The 22,557-nt window shown below is 36.4% G+C and overlaps 1 protein-coding gene across 1 annotated transcript in view; it reads left to right on the forward strand.

Moving 5' to 3' along the window:
- hiw (MYC binding protein highwire) overlaps positions 1-22,557 on the forward strand; it is a 529,247-nt gene that overhangs the window by 19,344 nt on the left and 487,346 nt on the right. Inside the window, exons 5-11 of the mRNA XM_083126444.1 lie at positions 2,348-2,550; positions 6,151-6,286; positions 12,932-13,113; positions 15,096-15,263; positions 16,968-17,186; positions 19,430-19,634; positions 20,883-21,050. Coding sequence (XP_082982570.1) covers positions 2,348-2,550; positions 6,151-6,286; positions 12,932-13,113; positions 15,096-15,263; positions 16,968-17,186; positions 19,430-19,634; positions 20,883-21,050 — 1,281 coding nt within the window. The remainder of the gene's footprint in view (positions 1-2,347; positions 2,551-6,150; positions 6,287-12,931; positions 13,114-15,095; positions 15,264-16,967; positions 17,187-19,429; positions 19,635-20,882; positions 21,051-22,557) is intronic.

Here is a 22,557-nt window from a genome sequence, read left to right on the forward strand (position 1 = left end):
AAGGAAAAAAATTTGAGGACTAACTATAACATTTACTTAGACAAGCCTAGATGCTAAGGAACAATTGCTGTTGGTATCTGGGATATTGGTAACATTATATATAACACTAATAATTAATTAACATAAACTTTAAACAAATCAAAACAACTTTCTGTCTGAAGTTAGGTGTGAGTCCTCAAAATCAAAGACCTAACTCTTAGACATTTACTTTTTTCTTAAAAACATATCTGACCCTTTCCCCCTTCATTACCAAATCTGGCAACTCGACAGGACCAATAATTTGAGGGTCTGACATGAATGAAACATTACTTTCATTGGTGACAAATTCCTTCTTGGCCACATCAACACTTTTAAGTCCAATCACTTTTATTACATCTTCCAGGATCTCCTGAACAACACAGAGGTAAGTAAATTTTGATGCATTTCTTTTCCCCCCTAAAAATTCCACAAAAATGAAATCCCCTTCTTTTACATCACTTTCATTGACAATCTCTAATGTCATTTCATCTGACTCCTCCTCTTGCCAGTGAGATTCACTTTTTTCAGTGAGAGTGCACTTTCATCTGAAGATTCTGAGTCACTCACATCAACCCATTTCTTTCCCTTTTTGCCTAAACTCTTTGTCTTCTAGTTCTGTGCAGCAAGTTTCTTCAGCTCTCTAGCTCTTGTGCCTCATCTACTTGATGCTTTTTCTCCTCCTTTGTTAGCAGTGGTAGCGTCATCGCCTTGTAATCAAGGGGTCCCGGGTTCAATCCCCAATGCAGGCACATAATGGTTTGGATCCCACTTTAAGATGTAGGTCCAGTCCTGATTAGCCTTACTGTGCATAAAGTGAACTTAAAACACGAAATCAATCCTCCTCCTTTGTAAATTATTTGATCATTTAAGGAGATGTAATCACAGCAGGCAGTCTTTTTGGACTTGGCCAAATGAAACTAAAGTAAGGAACAAATTAAGCTGAGTTTAATGTAAATTAATTATCAAGCGGCTCCGGTGTACAACCTTTGTTGCTCGATGTTTCTGCATTGTAAGTGGCTAGAACTTATCGATAGAACTTATCGAAAATTGTTCGTTTTTGTACCACAAATGCAAAAACAATCACTTAAAGTGAAAATGACGTGTAGAATTTGAGATTTCCAGAGCTTTGGGAAATTTGGAATATTTCCCACCCCGACCCAAAATATTCTGTCCCACACACACCTACATTTTTCACAAAATCATAGAACAAGGATAATCATGTACTGTATGAGGCCAAATTTTAGTTCTGTGTAATATTTATCATTAATCAGCAAATTTTGCAACATTTTCGCAGAATTGTTAAGAACATTAAAAAATCGTACACAAGACAAAATTTTCATCATTTGGCTATTTAATTTGCATGGAGTTTTAGTTCAGTTTATCACATTAAGCCAATATAAACACTTAATTATAAAGTGACATTTTTTGGTAATATTATTGCAATTTTGTATAGTTCAGGTCCCTCACATTTAGTGACGCAGGAAGAACGAGTGATTTCATGGAAATAGCAATGACACAAGAGAGAAAAAGTATGCAAAAAGCCCAGAAATGATGTTTCAGGGAATGTCCCAAAATTCGACATGCACGGCACCAAACTTCAACACCCCCCCTGTCGGATTAATGTTGCAATTGCCGTAGGGCAATGAAACTGGTATTTTCATGAATGGTAAACAAAATGCCTTTCAATGCACATCAAAACCAACCATTGTGTATTTTCGAATAAATTTCGACACTTGTCGAAATTTGGTGCACCATCCATTTTTGTGCTCATATGTTCGACACCCCCCCTTATTTTGTTACATGAACAACCTTTGTCTGCCGCAACAGACTAGGAAGCTCAGAAAACAGCTCTAAAACAATAATAAAGTATTGAAATTTGTTTTGAAACAACACAAAACTGGTAAAAACCGTACGTAGAAAATTTACCTTACGAAATACACTAAAAATCAATTGATTTTTCGCAGTTAGCAAATAGTGCAGTCATAATTTCTCCCGCGCTGCTGCTATGTCTCATCTGGTGCAACCGCCCTTTTCACGACATGGGGTAAACCTGTACACTGTCGCATGATACATGCACGATTTTCTGCATTTCATAGTTTCCTTATCTTTTACGATTTTTCAAATACCCTGTCGAACTTAGGCACATTGTTGAAATTAGGGACGTTTACCATAATGAAAATTTCTATTAAAAAAAAAAAAAAAAAATTAGAACTGAATTTAAATATTCAGGCGCCAGTCGAAAATTTTTAGGTGTCATGGAGACCGGTAACCCTGTATTTTTCTACCCTTGCATATGGCCATGTCTGATGTTTTTTCTTGTTCTTTTCAGATCCCTTGTTTGACTTGCTGCTAGATCTGGCAACTTCCCATGGACCAGAGTCTGCAGCTGCAAATGATGGAAGCCACTTGACGGCCGTTGCGTGTGCTTGCTTGTTGAGCCTGGTTGTGGTGCGTGGGGACACGGGCAAGCTGTTAAGTGCAATGGCTGCACTGTTAATGTGCCCTAGAGCACTTGCATCACAAAACATACATGTATGTAAAAATTGGTTATTGCAATAGATACAAAGTAAAGCAAATCAATCAATGTATTAGATACGATTTTACCGATATCAGCCAGGGCTATCACCTGTGATGACCTATAATTCTGTAAGCTTCCTCGCAGCTTCCCGGCAGGTCAGTTCCAGATATGCTTGCAACACATGTCTCGCTGAAGATAAGAATGATGTTAGCTCTTGAAAGGTCGAAGCATATCTGAAACTGACTTTGTTGATATCTTCATGGTAATGACCTGCAATGAACTGTTCCTGAATTCAGCCTCTGTTGGAAACTTTGCAGTGGTGGTTCCATGTAAAATATGTAGGCCTGCCTCCATGGCAGAGTGGTTAGCACATCATGCTATGATGCCATGGATCCAAGGTTCAAATCCCAGTCTGGGCATGTGCACTCATCTCCATCTTTGCGATTAGCCAAAAGTGCCAGAAAAGCGAAGTAAAATAAACCAGATCAATCAAAAGCACTGGCTTAAGAAGTCCTTCAATTCTGAGAATTGTAGGCTCTCCAAATTAAATATGACTTCCGCAGAAATTTGTTTAGGAAAAAAAAAAAAAAAAAAAGCTATAATTTCCAAGCAGTGGTTTCAGAAGGGAGGGGTTGGAGGATATTTTTATAACAGGGATAGGACAATTATAATTTTTTTGTGTTCATAAATTTTTGCACATGGATCCCTCGCACTTCCAGAGACATTTTGACCCACCAGAAACAAAACAATTTTTCTGGAGTGCATAGTGATTATAACTCCAAATTTCGAGTCCCAACAATGCATGCTGATTATTACACCAATAGTTTTTTTTTTTTCTCTAATCAGTTTATTACAGGGTGACTACTCACCGGGAATTCTGCGTGAAATTATTGGGTCAGGGAATTCTATGTGAATTTTTCTCCGTAGATGTGAAAAAATGCAAATTTTATTAATCCAAGTTCCATTGAATTTATACATATTTATAAATGCTCTGAGGCAAGTTTTTTACAGTATAGGTTTTGTTTTTGTCGAGGAAAGAAAAGAGAATTGCGGGTAAAATAAATCAGAATTCTCTCAATCCGTTTACTTTTTTAGTGTCTTTTGCAGAACAGTCTATGTGACAGATGAAAGATTATTGCAAGGTAAGTAGAGGCACATATTTTTGGTAAATAAAAAAGCAAAATTTTGGTACAAAAACTGAGTCAATTTCAGGTTCAAAAGCAGTAAATAAAATAAAATATCGGTGTTATAGCGGTGAAAAATGGGATGAAAAGTGGGATATAAAAAGACGTTTTGGTTTTAAAATTGTGAATATAATCCTAAATTTGATTTAAAAACTATACTTATTCCACTGAATGAACATTTCACTTCTAATAGCACATTTATGTAGTTATCAGAGTATTAAGTTTATTTCTGTGTAAAGGAGTCCATTTTTGCTTCTCCAATATTAACAGCAGAATTAATCAATTTTCCGGGAATTGCATAACTCTCAGGATAATTCAAACCTCAGAAGGTGTCGCGTCGGTGAATAAACTCTAAATTTCATGTTTGAGAGTTAATTTCGCTTTTTGCAGTTCAATTCGCATTATTTTGTGACAAAACATGGTCACAAAATGCATCTCACACCTTTCAAAAACATGAAAAATTAACACTACAATGTGTTTTTTCACATTTCATTTTTTCGTCAAAAACGAAATATGCATGCCCCTAAAGATAAGATATCCTAAATATGAATAGACAAATTTGAGTTTGAAGTTCTTGTACAATTAACAAATGTTCGTAGATTAGTATATCCCGTAACATCTGTCACTTGTGTTTGAAGATGTATTTCGAGTCTGAATATTTGGAATTGTAAATGTAAACTCCGTACCTTAAATTAAATATTTTAAATATATATACTGTTTAATTGAATTGATGTAGAATTTTTGGATACATTGGAATCACACATACCCTTTATATTGTTAATATGTTTGTGTGTGCATATGTGTTAATGGTGAGATTCGTAATACTTTGATGTAGAGAAAACACCTGCGTGTATACCCTTGAATTTTTTAAAAGTTCACCTTCAAAACCGGGAATTTTATCATGGTCCTAGAGTGAAAAAATATGTAATACATTTGCATCAAAAGACAAAGTTCCTTGTGCACATTGCTCCATGCCATGAAGGTTCATACATTCTCAACCTCAACCATATTTGGATGTGATGTGATGAGCACTATGCTTCGGCCACGTTTACTCAGGTACCCATTTATTTGAGCTTGGATGAACCCCAGAACCACTTTGGACAGGGACAAAGCCTGAAAAGTTCCAACCTTAGAACATCTACCATGGGAATTGAACCAGGTTCTCCTGCATGTTAGTCAGACGTCCTACAGACTGGACCATCACAGCTCCACATTTTCAAATATAAATTATTATATTTTGCGAGTTATTTGTTAATTATTGTTGCTTTGTTGTAATATGCATTTGAGAAATGTGTCGCTGTCAAGTTGCTCTCAAACATACAAACCACATTCCATTTAGTGCACCTTGCCAAAGTTCTCCAACTCGTTAGTTAAAATAGTTCGTATGCCATAGCGTCTAAGGTATCATGATTTGGGCTCCAGATATAGGATGTTTGCAGTTTCGAGTCTCATGGGGGAAAGGTGGGGGGGGGGGGGGGAGCACAACAACTTTTCTCCTGAGATTTCAGCCTGTGTATGGGACCAGTGGCCACCCACCATCATACTGAAATTGGGGAGCTGTGAATGAGTAGCGTAACCCGGACATGGTAATCTACAACAGCGACTGCGGGTTCATTGTGCTGACCACACCACCCTGTAACTAGTTGGATGATTTCCCACCTTGCAAATTTCAGAATTTTGTTGCAAAAACGAACAAATAAACAAACTGGAATTATTTTCCTGTAGTTTACGGTTATTACAAGCATAAGAAAACAGATTTTCATTGTGACGTTTCAGGAGAACACACGCTCCCTTCATCAGACATTTATTTTCATTTTGACTAAAGATACAGTTATAACAATGGTTAGCAATTTTTTAAAGAAAAAGAATCCGTTATATAATGGTTATATAATGTTATATAAAGTGTGTGTTCTCCTGAAATGTCACAATGAAGATCTGTTTTCTTGTGTTTGTAATAACCGTAAACTATAGGAAAATAAATCTACAATGCAAGCAATGCGTACATACAAGAAAAACTGAAATTGTGTGGGAATTTTATATTGGTGCTGAAGAGTGAGCATAGTCCGCTTAACTATGAAACTGAGTGACAGGTATCTAGCAGTTTAGAATAACTGTCTGTATTATGAAATGTGCAGGCAACATATCCATTCATGTTGAAATCTGAGAACTAGAGGTGAATTATAAAATACCTATGCTGTACTGGAGTAGAAATAAGGACAAAAGTGACCATCATAGACTAAGAACAGGAAACAGCCCAATTGAACAGCAGTAGCATCCTTATTATTAGACCATTCCAAAATTGTAGTGGCTCAGGCCTTTATGTTGATCGTGGATTGGCCAATAATGGTTCGTAATCAAGAACTGTTCAGCCCCTACTCATATAGCTGTGATTTCAGCTTCATGTATTGAAAATCTCCATTTCTATTGCAGATGCCAGCTGTCCTGACAGCATTACAGAGGAGTGTACATGGTGTATTGCTTGGGAAAATAGTAAGACCTGATTGGATAACTCATGGTGTACCAAAGAATTCCCGCATTGACTCTGCTCATGTAAAAATGACATCAGGTATGTAAGATACATTTATTTGCAATTGTTAAGCTGGTTGCATTACTTGTAAAACTTTGAACTAAGCATTGATGTTGCTGTTAGGAAATTGTTATCTCAGGGTTGCTACGCGACTGGAAAACCTGGAAAACAGGGAAAAGTCAGGGAATTTGGTTGGTCAGGGAAAAGTCAGGGAATAGTCAGGGAATTTTGCATATTTTCTGGAATTTACGTGCATTTTGGAGTTGCAGGAGAACCAGTTAAAAAATGAATGAACTGTTCATTTCCACTTCCGAATTCGGTTCTTGCGATTCCAGTTTCCCCAAAAGATTCAGTTCAGAAACTTGTTCCTCTCATCATTTGACTTCTAGTCTGTTACGTACAAAATTATGGTTCCTTTACATTTCGATTCTATATTTATTCACTCTAGGATCTAGGTTCTTGGATCCGTTCATTTTGCGACTCGTTCTTGTGAACCTGTTCAAGACCGGAATTTGGAGAGGCCTGAGACTTTTCCCTAGAGAACAAGCTACTCAAGACGAAACCTACGCACCAGCCATCCTCAGAATTTCTTGCGGAGAAAATGTTTCTTTAGCTTTGTGTGTGGTGATTAAATTTCCTTTCTGCAAGAATATACCCGTTCTCTTTTGATACGTGAAGCGGAGCAGGTTGGTGTTCGGACAGTTCATTGTTTTTAGATCTGCAATAACTGTATACTCCTCGAACAAAAGACAGTGTAATACTTTCTGCCTTGAAGAGCAGAATTTCACGTAAACTGGCTGTGGTTGACGTCACACTGGACGGGTGCGGATGTCTAGTAAAAACAAAGGGACTCACTACTTCGTCCCCCCTGTGAATTTGAGTCCTTTGTTTGCGACCCGTTCAGATGCAACTTGATCAACTAGTTCATTTGCTCGTTGTCGTAGTTTTTACATTGCAGAGATGTTTTACACCTGAGAAATTAGTGATTTTATGCAGTATCAGTGACGTCATTATTCAAATATGCATGTGTTTATACCTCTTTAACCGTTCCAGATAGTACAATACGCAGATGATTTCTGTTTTTACTGTACTACAGATGATGCAACCCAAGGCGTAATCAAAACGCAGAGATTAATTAGCACCATTAGAGAATGGTTTCATAATGCAGGATTAACCCTTAGTGAAAATAAATCCAAAATCATTTGTTTTAATAACAAACGCACAGACAGTTATCCCAATAATATTTTACAAATTTCTGACATCCCACTGACAGATTCTCACAAATATTTAGGTGTACATTTTGATAGATGTTCTACGTGGAATACACACATTTTATATTTATTACACAAAGGTCAAAAGTTTTTCACATAATTCGTAGCATGACAACAACAAAATGGGGAGGTCGCCCAAAAATTTTACTTCTCTTTTATAAAAATTGCTTTCGCTTATTTTTCGACTATGCAGCTTTCAGCTATGTGGGAGCAAAATCCAGTCTACTCAACAAAATAGATATATTACAAAGAAAAGCATTGAGATTTTGTCTAGGTCTTATGCAATCAAGCCCCAATGTAATTGTTTATATGGAGAGTAAAGAAACTTCTTTGAGTCACAGGTGCTAATACTTTCACTCTCTTACATCCTTTGATTTATCAGCTAGATATTCCATTATACACTCAATGTTCAATCCACTTCAGAGATCTAGGTTTACATACAATGTACAGAGAAAAATGGCCAATGCACGTAATGATTTACGTCCTAAGAATAACAATGGTGTAGGATGTGCCTATTACATCCCAGAGAAAAACATTTATCAACAATTTAGATTACCTATAGATTTATCTATTTTTACTGCGGAAAGTTACGCGCTATACAAAGCCTTACAATGTGGAATAGCGGAAGATTTAAAAAAAATTCTTCTCCTTACAGATTCTCTGAATGTTCTTCAAGCATTATCTACATCCTATCCCAAATTATGTCATCAATCATATTTAATTATTTTAATTATTCAACAAATTCAATTTGCTTGCAAAAGAAACATTGACATACAATTCAGTTATGTTAAAGCACATAATATTAACGTAGGAAATGATCGAGTAGACAGATATGCTAAACAGGCCAGATATTTACAACTCATAAGTTTCAATTGGTTAATGTATACTGATTTATTACCACGAGTGAAAATAAAAATTATGGAACAATGGAATGAATGGTGCAAAGATCAATTTAAGGTTGTGGGCAACACATATAGATGGATTGCAGAATTTAAATCTAAGGTCCCTTGGTTCAATTCATACACACTCCCACGGCAAGTCATAGTTTTTATTAATAGATTAAGAACAGGACATGTACGTTCACCAGCACATTTAGCAAAAATAAAAATTAAAACTCAAGGAAATTGTAAATGTGGCAATAATAATCCCGATGCTCAACATTTAATTCTAGAATGTCCAATTTTTTCAGATCAACAAATCATACTCTACAAAGGTTTACAACGATTAAAAATTCCATTTCCAATATCACTCTAATCCATTTTAACAGATTTATCCACTTCATTAATATGGTTGCTATATGCATATTCTCGGAAATGTAAACTCTAAATATAAAGTGATTTTTATATATACATATATATAGTTTAAAAAATAAGAAGAAGAAACAGAAAAAGGACAACAAAGTGAATTATTTATAATTGTTTTATATTTGTGATTATGATTAATTTATGAAACTAACTATAAACTTGAGAAGAAAACATTAAAACAAATACAAAACAATAACGATGTCCAAAGTCGACAAGATAATGCTGACAGGGACAAAAAAAGAAGAAGAAGAATGCATGTGTTTTGTGCATGTAGAACGAATTTATTTTTTAAAAACTGGTGCGAAATAGAGGAATTAAACGTATGCTGGTCACACATCGTTGTTAGATTAGAAATGTTGGTTTGATGCCGATAGTAATTTTAGTATTTTTTGCGTGTAGAATGAAATTATGCTGAAAAGTGGTGAAAAGGGGCCCAAGTTCCTTTTGTTTTATTAAGATTTCATCATATTACAAATGCAACTTTTACATGGTTCGATTTCGATTTAGTATGTCTATTAACGCATACTGCAGAGTTTTAGCGATTACCTAAGATTTTGTCAATATATCCTTTTGTGGTTAGGTTAGGAATGTCAGGTTTGGTTGTCTTAGAATTAAAATAAAGACCCTGAAGGCACTCTACTAAGCTTCCGATTTATTTCTACATTCATTCCCACTAGTTTACGATACTTACTGTCGCTTGTCAACCGGAGAATACCTTGTCCGTGGGAAGTGTGTAAGGTCATTTTGAAGTTTTCTTTTCAACATAAATAACTTTCTTCGAATCCAAACAGTGCTCATTATTTTAAGGAAGGTTCAAATTTTGTGTCACAATGGTATGATAATTAGTCTTCCTGCTAGGAAAATTTGAAAAAATCATAAGACATTCGGAACTGTTACCTTTTAATAGACAGATTTCGATGTTTTCCGTAATATAAAATTGATTCCAGCATGTGGAAAACTCAAATAATGGAGATATTTGATTCCAATGTATGGCCCGCGTATATATTTTTTTTAGGTGTATGGTGGTTCACCAGCTCCATTCACGTTCTGAATTTCCGAAATATGTACTATTTTCAATGAATTAAAAAATATAATCATTAAACTTATTGCATATTTTCTAAAGGTACATGACCTAATTTTCTGTTTCTCATTTGTATTGATATAATTGAGGTTGTGTTGTATACAGGTTACATTGTACAGCTTTGATATATGCCACATTTTTTTATTAATTTTTTTACCACTTTAAATGTAATGACTTAGTGAAAATGCGGAAGTACAATAGTTTTTATTTTTTCATTGAATAGCATCATATTAATCTCTTGGTAAATTTTCAGCTAATAAAAAAAGGTAAAAAGAAAGTAAAGTGCTCCCCTGTGCTTAGCACCATGCCATGAAGGCGTATAGGGGGTGTGGGGGTAACGCCCCATACTTCTTGATCCTGTCGTGAGTAGGGGTGATGTGATCAGCATCATGCCCCTGACCACCTTTACCCCCCAGGGTTTCCCCCAGGTACCCATGTCATTCGACACTTCCAATGTTAGAAAAGTTCCCGGATTTGAACCGGCCGGGGATCGAACCTGGGACCTTTAGCATGGTAGTCAGACGCTAATAACTTTTCAACTAATAACTGTGTATATTCATATTCATAATAATTAACGTGCCTGCATATTTTATTGAAAGACATGACATTCAAAAGCAAAAATCATGACAACAAACATGTCTGGAAAAATTTCATTTCTGGTCTGGAAAACCTGGAAAAGTCAGGGAATTTCATAATCAAAAAATCGTAGCTACCCTGTATCTGTAACAGATGCAAAGTTAGTATTTGAATGTTTTTTTTTTCAAAATTCCTACATGTAAAGAGGGATTTTTTTCAGCCCCTACAATTTAACATGTAATAAATGTGAAAGTTGCAGTTCTGATTTCTTCCACACACACACTTGTTTATTTTACATTGCTGTTTTATAAATGAAAGAAAAATTACACTCCTTGAAGATCATGATTGCATTTGACTGCAATATGATATCTCAAATATTCAACCTCGAAACTCCTGTTTTCAGCATGAATATTATTATGCTCAGAAAAAAAAACTCTCTCTCTACTCCGCAGTAGCTCAGTCGTTAGGGCATTTGACTACCATGAGAGAGACCTGGGTTCAATTCCTGGAGGGGGAGAACTGGGATTTTTTCCACCTGTTCAAGTGGCTCTGGCTCTCACCCAGCGTCGTATGAAGTTGGTACCTGGACGAAACTGGGGGGGTAAAGGCAGCCAGGGGTGTGGTGCTGATCACATCACCCACACCTTCGGCAGTGATCAAGAAAATGTGGAGCCCTAACTGCACACCCCTATAAAACTTCATGGCATGGTGCAAAGCATAGGGGAGCACTTTACTTTACTTTTACTACTTTACAAGATACAGTAGGACAATATTTTAAGGCAACAGTATCCGACACGTTAAGTTGAAGATCATCTATATACTGTCCATCCCATTGTTGTCTTTTTCTCTATCTCTCAAAAAGAGTATTTTTGAGTGTTCCCACGAGGACAACAAGAGAAGTCTTACCTCCGTGTTTTGTAAAAGATTGATTGATTGACTTCGTGTTTTTAAGTCCACTTTATGCACAGTAAGGCTAATTGGGACTGGACCTACAGTTTAAAGTGGGATCCGAACCACTATGTGCCTCCACTGGGTATTGAACCTGGGACCCCTTGATTACAAGGCGACGACGCTACAACTGCGCCATCGGAGAAGCTGCTTTGTAGAAGAAAGTGGAGAATAACCAGAAGTGACAGAAGGAAATAGGAAGTTCTTTCATTAAGAAGACAATATGCTCAAGACGCAGGTGTAAAATTTTAGTAGTGGTTATTGCTCTAATATATGTAAGAAGTTTGTATATATATATTTGCATATGCAAAATGCATAACTATCTGCACCCTAGTGATAATGTTACTGAACCTGTACAGTGGAACATAAATTATACATTTTACATGAGATTAACACTAATGAACTTACAATGCAAGAAAATTTAAAAATATGGAAAGATTTTATAACATGTTGCTTTATTGGAATCAGCAAGATAAAATCCATGGTGTGGAGAAATGAAAAGTTGAGGTTCTATTTTAATTCTGTTGGTAATTAAGGTTGTAATTGAGTGCGCTATTTTGCCTTTTCATTTTTGGTTCAGCGAATATAAAGGAATAAGTCTGTTCCCTGTTTCTTGAAGTAAATTTATATACCATTCAGTTGATTTTACTAAGACTTTTACTTTTACTCATGAAAGGGTGGGAATGAATGATCTTATTTGTTATTTTATATGTGATCGGTACACACTGTTATCCATTTATTAGTTCTCATTTGATATTGGTAACAAGGACGACTGATCCAATACTGTTGCCGATTTTCACAGACTCCAACACTAACATTTAAAAATTATAACAATTTTTCAGTAGTTCAGAATATGCATAAATTTAAAAAAAATTAAAATTCCATCAGAACAGTACCATATCAATCTATGAGGATTTCACAAATTGCCAAAATTTCAAAATCGCATGGCTGGCCTTGGTGGCGGTGTGGTTAGCACACCATGCTTTGATGTCAGAGGTCATGGGTTCGAATCCTGTCCTGGGCATGGGTGTTGTTTGTGCATCTCTTCATCAATTTCATCAACTCATCCTCATCTTCACTATGTGAAATAAAATAAATCAATAAATTGAAATTGCATGCCATTTTGCAGACCCTATGAGACAATGGAAAAGTGTTACCCTTTATTGGGGATAAAATTGCAAATGATATTATTCAATACCAATGGTATCAACTTAGCCCTAGTGAAAAGAAGTTTATTGATATATTCATAAGTTCTATTATTATGCTGTGGTGAAAAAATGTGTAACTTGTTTTGAAAGTATCTGAGATTTGTGTCTCATGTGTTCTTATCTCTGCTTCAGATATGACTGAAATAAGTGATCACAATGTGGGGTGTTATTGATATGGGTGGATACAACTTTCATTAATTTTCATTTGAAAACTACTATTTCCACAGAATCCAATAATGTATGTTTAATTGGCTTCATTTATTTCTTACATTGTAGTGTTCTTTTTGCTATTGCAGATAATCATGGGACCCCTTGGACAGCAAAAGCCTTGGCAAGTGATGGTCAATTTTTATATTTACATACCTCCAAAGGTTTATTCAAAATCGGATCAGGATATGGAGGAACCATTAAAGGACATATTTACATGCACAAATCTGATTTCCATACTGAAGACAGAGGGTGGTTAGGATATGCTAATGTAAGTTTTAGATGTATGTGTCATATAATGTTTGAAATTAACCTTTTGAGTCCCAAGAAGAGTTTCAATTAAATGAGTGTAGATTGGAGGCTAATTGCCCTAGAGAGATGAGTGATATACCGTTGTACGCGGAATGAACCAGAGATGCAGGCTATATGAAATTTATGCAAATTCGGCGTATATGTGGCAGTGGGGAGGGGGCTAAATTTAAAAATTCCAACATTTCGGGGGAGATGGGGTCCGCCCCCCCCCCCCCCCAGAAAAAAATACATGACAGTGTCGACATGCACATGGAAATGATCGCTGACATGTAAGGAACACATAAATATTTGCATTATTATCATATGACCAATGTAACGTGAGTTGTACCCCCAAAAGGAATGGTCGGCAAGCCACTGATTCAAGCTTCAAAATGCAGCGGTACCTTGAAATGACTTTAGCTCAGAGACTATTTGCCCTGGAGATATGAACGATATACCGTTGTACGCAGAATGAATCACAGATTCAGACGATATATAATATATGCACATTTGGTGTGCATATGGAGGGGAAAATCCCCTGAAAAATATATATTTTTAAAGAAAATAAGGGGTTTCTCCCCCCCCCCCTGAAAAAAAGATATGAAAAGTTCAAAATGCACATAGAAATTGTCGCTGGCATGGAAGAAACAGAAAAAAATTTTCATCATTGTCATGTGACCAATATTACGCGAGTTGTACCCCTGAAACGAAAGGTGTGTTCGCCACTGTCTCAAGCTTCGTAATTGAGCGAAATGCAGAGTTACATTGAAATGACTATATCTCAGAAACTAAATGCCCTAGAGATATGAAAGATATACCGTTGTACGCAGAATGAATCAGATTCAGACGATATATAATTTATGCACATTCCGCTTACATATGGAGGGGGAAAGGGGGAAATCCCCTCAAAAGTACTTTTTTAAAAAAAGAATGGTGTTCCCCCCTGAAAAAAAAGAATATCAAAATGTCAAAATGCACAAAATGCAAAATTTATGCAAATTCGGCGTATATATGGAGGGGGAAGGGAGGAAACCCCCCAGAAATAATTTTAAAAAATTATGTCACCACTCAAAAAAATGTCCTCGCACTTGGGCACAAAACGACACACCTACGCACAACTTTCACGGACGAAAAGCTAGAACGCAGTGAAAAATGAGTGCCGATTCTTGCAACTGCTTGAAATTCTATTTTTAGACAATGCAGGGTAACATGTGTTGCAACTTGTGGACACTTGTGCTAAAAAACAAAGGTTTCCTTCAGCACGCTTCAAAATTCCATTCTCACAACGCAGATTCAACAATCAGTCTTCCCCCACCCCCTGCTTGCGCCCTCATGGAAAACTTTCATTTTGACATCGGATACTGATAAACAAGCTTCCTTCGAATGTAGTTAGTTACCAGGCGGGGGTGAAAAGCATTGCTTTAGAACAACAAAGCCCATCTTCCTTTGTCGGCAAAAATTTTCCCTTGAAAAGAGACGCAAAAGAGAAGTCCCTTTTTCCGCCTTTTCCCCTCCATTTTCATGAAGAAAAAAAAGGTGCAAGAAACATTTCTGTTAAAGACATGTTTTAGGAACAATATATATAAAAAAGAATCAAAATTCTAGCCAAAAATAGAAAAGTTATAACGTAAAAACTACGACCTCGAGATGCTTGGGACCGCGAGGGTTACATTTGGGTATCTCGATCGAGATGCTTGGACCCAAAAGGTTAACTGTCACAAGCTGCAAAATGCAACTGGAATTGTAATTTTAGTACCTAGCTGAATATATGAATTCACTACTTTTAGTGTCTACAATTCTGATTCTGTACTTTGGTTAGTGCAATAATGGTAAGAAGCATTTTTGTTAAATATGTAGCATTTTTTCCATATCTTAGGAAGAAATCCAGCTTGAAATGTTTTTTGTGGTGATTTTTCATATTTTTGTCACTGTGCTAATTTAGCCTTTATTGCTTTGTTTCAGAATACATTGTATTTCAAATCACTTAGTAAACGAAGCTGTGAATTGCTAGTCATTGATAGAGAGACTCTGCGTGTTTCTGATGTTGTGACTTTGGAAGGAAGAGACTGGGGTTCCTGTGTCATGTTCTCTGATGGGGAAATCCTTGGACTGATAACTTCAGCCAAAGAGGTGAGCTTCAGATATTTCTAGTGTGATATTCATCAAGTTTACTTTGGGGCTGAGCCAGTATTCTTACCAATTTCATCACATACTGATACTTGGAAATTGAAACAGTTGAAACTAGTTTGTAATATTTATGAATTTTAATACAGTCTGCTCACGATTCTACGACCCTCTCGAAGTAACGACCCTTTTCCCGGGAAAATGCTCAATGTGTAAGCTGAGACCAATTTAAAAAAAGAAAAGTGCTCAATGTATAAGCTGAGACCGATTAAAAAAAATAATAAAAAAAATAATTCAAGGGGAAAATTTCGGAGGAGCGGGTGTTTGACATCGAGAATACTACTAAATCCAACATTAAATCGTTGATTAACATGAGAGTAAATAACGAGCTCAGATTTTGATATCTGAAAATGCGCAGGTTTCATAAAGCTTGTTTGGAGTTCATTTTATGCTTTTGGGTTAATCAGGACTAAATATACAGTTTCACTTTAGTGAAATCCAATTGCAAACCCAAATGATTATAGAGTGACGCTGTTCAATGTGACCGAATATGCGTTGGGTGCAAATTCCTTTTCAGCCTGGATTACAATGCAAGTTGAGGAAGAGTTTGGACTGCTCCCTGGAAGGGGGGAGGGGGTGAATTAGAAGTTGGTTGAAGTAAAGAAGATGTGACTTTTTTATGATGTATTTTACACAGCCGAACGAGAACGAAAGAGAACGAAATTTGCAGCCTATATATATATATATAAAAGGAAGGAGGGCCACAAGGGCTAAATAAAAAGTGAAAGAGGAGAGAGGAAACACTCACCGGACAAAGAAAAAATTCAAATTTTCGTGATGGTATGTCACATCTTCAGGAGTAGAGACGTTGTATAACTAAGTGACTAGAGGGAAGAGTAAGCATGACCTGTAGTGTTGCCAAGTCCCGAAGGAAAAATAAAGTGTTGACAGTACCACAAAAAAAATGGTTCTTTCGCCTGACTTGTCGAAAACTGTGAGTGGTGGGGGGGGGGGGTGGTTGGGAAAAGGTGGTGGTTGAGGGTGAGGATAGGGGATGAGGGGCGTTACTGGGTGGCCTTGTTCAGGCCTGGAGGTGTGGTTGCACCATGAATGCAACCACACCTCCAGGCCTGAACAACTCTTGTTTTCCTGGTTTAATTAAAAACAGTTTAGATTTTGTAAAAGACACATGTCCTGTAAGATCTACGTCAATCGGAGGCTAAGAAATTTGTGAACATAACTGACTCGATAACATTTAAGCAACCCGGAGCCATCTCTTGTTCTACATAATAAGAATGTGTTGTGATAACTTTTTTTTTAATCTATTTTTCACATTTCTAAGATTATATTAAAATATAATTCATTAAATTCTCTACAATAACAATCATTAATCTTGGTGGTTATTATTATTAGTAGTATTATTGAAAATTTATTTCTGTTATACTTCTTTCTGCAAAGAAACTCTTGCAAGGAGGACAATATCTAATAAAGGACATGTAGCAATCTTATAATCTCCCCAAAGAAGTTTGTAGGATGTTTTCTTCAAGACCTACTTTATTGTTCAATCTTCTTAGGGAAGCGGCAAATTAATACATGCTAATATTTTTTCTTATATCAAGAGGGTAATTTTTTTATGTTCTCTTAATTTAGCAGAAGTATTATGATATATCCCTTTATATAAAGCATGCACTGATTTCATTTTCCAATTAGGATGGATTTGTAGTGAGGATTCTCAACCCTGCAAATAAACCAATTGTTTCTACGGGTGAACTGCCATTGAAACTTGCCCGAAAATGTTTGGATGTATTTGGGACTGCTTCGTTTGATGAAGACAGCTCGATTCATACAATACGCACAGGATTTGAAGAGGAGACAGCAATGATTGCAGCAGGAAAAGATTTTGGATTGATAAGAACTCTATCTGGGAAGGTATGTTACTGGTTCATGGTTAATCTTTATGGCTTTTATATGAAAAATATATTGTTTATAAAGTAGTTTTTGTTTTTTAAGAGAGTAATGACAGAGCACTAACCTCAACAATATAATCTCTAGCACATTGTATCTAAAGATATCCTTCGAATCAATTCACTATTCATTTTGTGCACAGGTTTTTGATTGCATTTGAGTTCACCAGCTGTCCGGCAGCTTCAAGCACGTACTGGCTTGTGGTGATTTGCTAGTGCAAGTTGCTATTTGCACCATGAATTGTAAGCTTGTTGCAACTGACTACAGAACACATGTTCAGAACTGGTTGTTACCTCTTGTGGTCTTCCGGAATGATGTTCCAAGTTTTCATCTCTTTAACCCTTTGACATTGAGGCTGTTTTTCTGGCATTTGCACCCAGACTAAGTGCGTTTTAGTGGGATTTTAAATTTCTGCTACGTTTTAAATACAATTTAATATCTCTGAAACTAGGAATGGTAGAGTTACAAATCATACTTTGTTTTGTTAGCACAGAATCGGCTATAAGCCTATTGTAAGCCTATATGCCGAGACGTGCCTGTTAGAAATGGTACCTGCAATTGTCTAATATGTGTTGCATTCTAGTTGCAAAAATTGTGCACTTAGTGTTGATACTTTCAGAGAAAAATGTTTAAAAAAAAATAAAAATAACATGCCTAGTATATATCAATACTTCCCTGAAACAGTCTTTTTTTTAAAAAAGAAAATTATATTGTGGAAACTAATAACAATATAGTAATGAGTCATATGTCCCAAAGATAGCACAGCTAACTCAGGCCCCCCCCCATTAGTCATTCGGCATACTCCAGTGTCCTGGGAATTGATACCCATGCAAAGAAACATGCTGTTTTGTTGGCTGCCCTGTAGACCAGCTGAAACACTACTTACCTCCTTCTGTTGCACGAAGATGGCATTAGTGGTCACTTACTTAAAGGTGGGCAATAGCAGCGGGCAGGCGAATATTCTGGAATTTGCAAACAAACTTAGTCTATGTAAAATATAAATAATTTTTTTCTGGAAAAGATTGGAAATTGATAACAGTACCTCCCTACATTTCCCAACAGATGGAAAAGAAACAGCTTGGTGGGACTAGGTTTACAACATTGCTTCAGATTTTTGTGTCTCTCAGCACCCTCTTGCCCTCCCTCCAGGTTCCCTTCTGAACTTTCCATATGAAAGTGAATTCTCCATGGACCACTGTTGTCCTTTTCATGTGCCTGTCCTTACAAGAAATGGCAACATCAAGATTGTGAGGAAGATAAGGTCTGATTTTAGGATTATCCAGAGCTGTACACAGAGACATATTTTGTGTGCAGGCTAGAGGCTACCTTGATAGCTCAGTGGCAGAGCATTGGCACAGAATATCTGGTGAAGAAATAATTTTGCACGTAACTTTTCAGTTATAAAATAAAATATATTTAAAATGGTTTTAGTAGGCAATCTAATCTCATGGTGTATCTCATATCTCCATATCCTGAAATGAAATGTATGATTAGTTATACCTAGGGACACATTTTTATTGTGAATAAAAGATCAAGATTCGATATAGAAATTGGACAAATTTTAGGATCTAACTCAGTATATAAAAACTATACATATAACACATTTATGTTGTTATTGGAGAATTAAGTATATTCCTGTGTATAGGAATTTGCTTCTCAAATATTTACAGGAAATTGAATCAATTTTGCATGATTTTTGCATAACTCGCGGGATAATTCAGACATCAGAAGGTGTTGTGTTCGTAAATAAACTCTAAATTTCATATTTAAGAGTTTATTTCAAATTCTGCAGCTCATTTCATACCATTTCATAGTAACAAAAGATACCTCACACCTTTCAAAAATATGAAAAATGAATATTGCAACATGTTATTTCACATTTCCTGTTTTGGTCAAAAACAAAATATGCATATCTCTAGTTATATCACTTTGTTTTGGTTATTTCTCCAGCAAGTTGTTGGTTACAAAAAGGAAATTAAATTGATCACAAAGTTGTTTTTTTTCATACTAGGTAATGTGGTAGAGAAAAAACTATTAGGTTAGAGTTGTTATCCACGTCAGTAGAAATTGAATTGTTCATACATCATCATGGATTTCTGTCATGGTGAACAGGTTGTATCCATAGTTTTTAATTAGATTTTCCACACGTGCCTAATATTTTTCCCTAAAATTAATATTTATGTGCATGCAATTTTATTTTGGTTTAGATCCTTTATTGTGGCAAATCTTCAAGTCTTGGAATAAAACAAGGAGGATTAAGAGGTGGCAAGTGGTCGGAGCTTCCAGTGACTAAATCTCCAAAAGTAGTTCATTTCGCTGTTGGTCACGAGGGTTTACATGCTGTGATTGTTGCAGAGGATGGGAGTGTTTTCTTTGTTGGAACAGCTAGGAGAGGAGAAGATGGAGATCAGAGTAAGTCTCCCACTTCTAGTAAAGAAAATATAATAATGTTTTATTGTTTGTTGCATGCAGGCATGAAATACACAGCACAAAAAATTCAAAAGACTAACAATACGTTTAAGATGTTTCACAGACTTCCTGTTTGCATCTTCAGGGTCTGAAGAGTTGACTCCATTCTTTGGGGAGAAGATCCGTGATGTCTAGTGACTGCCATACGGTAGACCTGGGTTCGATTCCCAGCGTGGGTGAACTAAGGTTGGAATTTTTCAGCCTTGTCCCTGCATAAAGCAGCTCTGGGGCTCACCCAGCCTCGAATCAATGGGTACCTGGGGGCTAAAGGTGGCCAGAGTATGGTGTTGATCACACTACCTCCAAAATGGCTGATATTGAAAATATGTGTGGCCCTACCCTCACATCCCATAAATATGCCTTTATGCACTTCAGGGAGAAGTGGCAGCTCAAGTCAACATGAGATGTGAAGTGTTCATAGTTACCAAATTTAAATGGCACATTCTTTCATATAAGAAAAGCTCCTTTTGTATTGGGATACCCTCAAATAATGAAGAATGCACTGCATTATGTTATGATGTCAATCCCTCAGATCCTGTAGATGCAAATGGAAATTTGGGCAATGTTGAAACCTTTTATTAGTGTTTTCAAATTTTTAGTGCTGTGCGTGTTAAGATTTCTGGACCCCAATCTCCAAAACCTCCTGGTCCAAAATACCCCTTCAGCCCACAACCAATCCCCCCTGCTCAGAAATGCAACCATCCAAGGTGCAAAACCTTTCCCATTTTCTTCACTTTCCACAACCTCCAGATTCACACTACCACTGACAAATTTACCTTTTTCTGTATCCTTCCATCCAATGTCTGCATTAAGTGGTGGACTTTCAAGCTTTTGTCTCTCACCCCCCCCCCCAAATAACCTAAAATCAAGAAATGTATTCGCCGATTTCGATTTTTTATTCTACCATGTGTTATGAATTGTCCTAACACACAAATTGTCCCAGTGTCTCCTCTTGCCACACCTTCCTGCAGCTGAAAGTGACTTTTACTCTGGGGAAATGATCACATCATTATCTACATGAAACTCATTCTATCAAATCTCCTAATCTGGTTCTCTTCCATATATTACTTTCTCTACATTTCAGTAATCATTATTGTTTGCAAGTTTATGCCGCAAGCTTAGTTATTTTTATGTGCCCCTGATTTTATATCTGTCTAAAAATACTGTAACTGTGTTTTCATTTTATTACAGATAAAGCTCGTCGTCAGCCAAAACCAGTCAAACCAAAGAAAATGATCAAAGTGGATGGTCAACATATTGTACACGCAGCATGCAACAATGGGACCACTGCACTTGTGACAAAGGAAGGGGAACTTTTCATGTTTGGAAAAGACACAGCTCATTGCGATCATGCATCAGGTACTGTGTCTTTTGAGTTAGCCTCATGTTCGGTTACTTTAATTGGACATTGTAGTTGTAAGTAATAATGAAACCAAGTAAAAAAATATACAGGGTGAACCAAAAGTCACTTCACCTGGTAAGACAATACTTCACCTGGTAAGACAATACATGTACAACAACTACAAACATACTTGCTACAGTAAATGCCGGAAGTGGACCCTCCTGTGTTTATACATGCATCCACTCATCTGAACATGTTCTCAAAGACACGTGACTAGAGTACTACATTGAACCACTTTCGCTCGAAAATACTCGATCGAATTTCCCATGCTCGAGTGTGATACACTCGATTGTACTGCACTCGTAGTGGAATGATTGACAATGTCCTGTATTTCAGAGCCTAATAAGCAGCACTGTCAACCTAAACCCCATACATGGAATGAAACCAACCACTCTATACAATTACAATTGTAAATAATAATTCCGTATATTATTATGTAAGGCTCAAATACAATATATATGAAATTATGCAATATCTACAGACCAAAACGTAAAATATATATACACATGCTGACAGACCTGCCTAAGCAATTACAAATATCGTATCACAGTGCAACAAACACATGTACATCATTGCTCACTAACTAAAAAAGGATAATCATATTATACGAAATAATAAAATGCAGCTATAACATTCAATCGAACATCATTTTAATGTAACAATAATCGTAGAAACATCTACTGCCAGCCTTGGTAGTTTCAACCCATAATCATCTATTTCATTTTCACATATCTCGTAAGATACACAAAACTTTCAATTTCTCTTTGTCTTTTACTTCAAGATCCATATTTGAGGACCCATTACCATAGACAAATGATGGAAATACGTGTACTAATAGGGTTCGAGTGTTCGAGTGTATTCCGCTCGTTGGAGCATTTTTCGCTCGAGCATAAGACCTATCAATTCTGCATGCCATCTAGCATTCCCCGTGCGAACTATTTGCTGCTTGAGCGAAAAACGCTCATTGCAGCACTCTACATGTGACAGTTGAGAAATGCTGATAAATGTGATATGTTCCTGCAGTTTTGTCAGAGAATGGGGATTGTTCTTGTAAATATAGTTTTTCGGTAAAACCCACAGATAATGATCTGGAGGTGTGAGATTTGACAAATATGTCTAACTTTGAGATGATCCTGTTTCAAAACTTGATAAGTCAACAATGCCATGGCGACATGAGCTGTATAGGATGTAGAGGACTCCTGTTGAAAGTAGTTATTAACAATTCCCTCGCCTGGCTCACCCTGTGTAATAAATATTGTGGAAAGTGCTTTAGTGTGTGGTTGTTTTTATTTGTAACTATATATTGATTCTAAGACTATTTCATCATGTTTACTTCCATTCTTGGTGTTAAAAAAATACAAACTGATGGTTTCAGAAGAAACTTGATAGTATAATTAGACCTAGTAAAATGTGAATTGAATGCTCATGAAATGTTACCAGTTATATTGTTTTGTATGCTAGTTG

This window comes from Lepisma saccharinum, chromosome 8 (genome assembly GCF_977018435.1).
Source record: "Lepisma saccharinum chromosome 8, izLepSacc3.1, whole genome shotgun sequence".
Lineage (NCBI taxonomy): Eukaryota > Metazoa > Arthropoda > Insecta > Zygentoma > Lepismatidae > Lepisma > Lepisma saccharinum.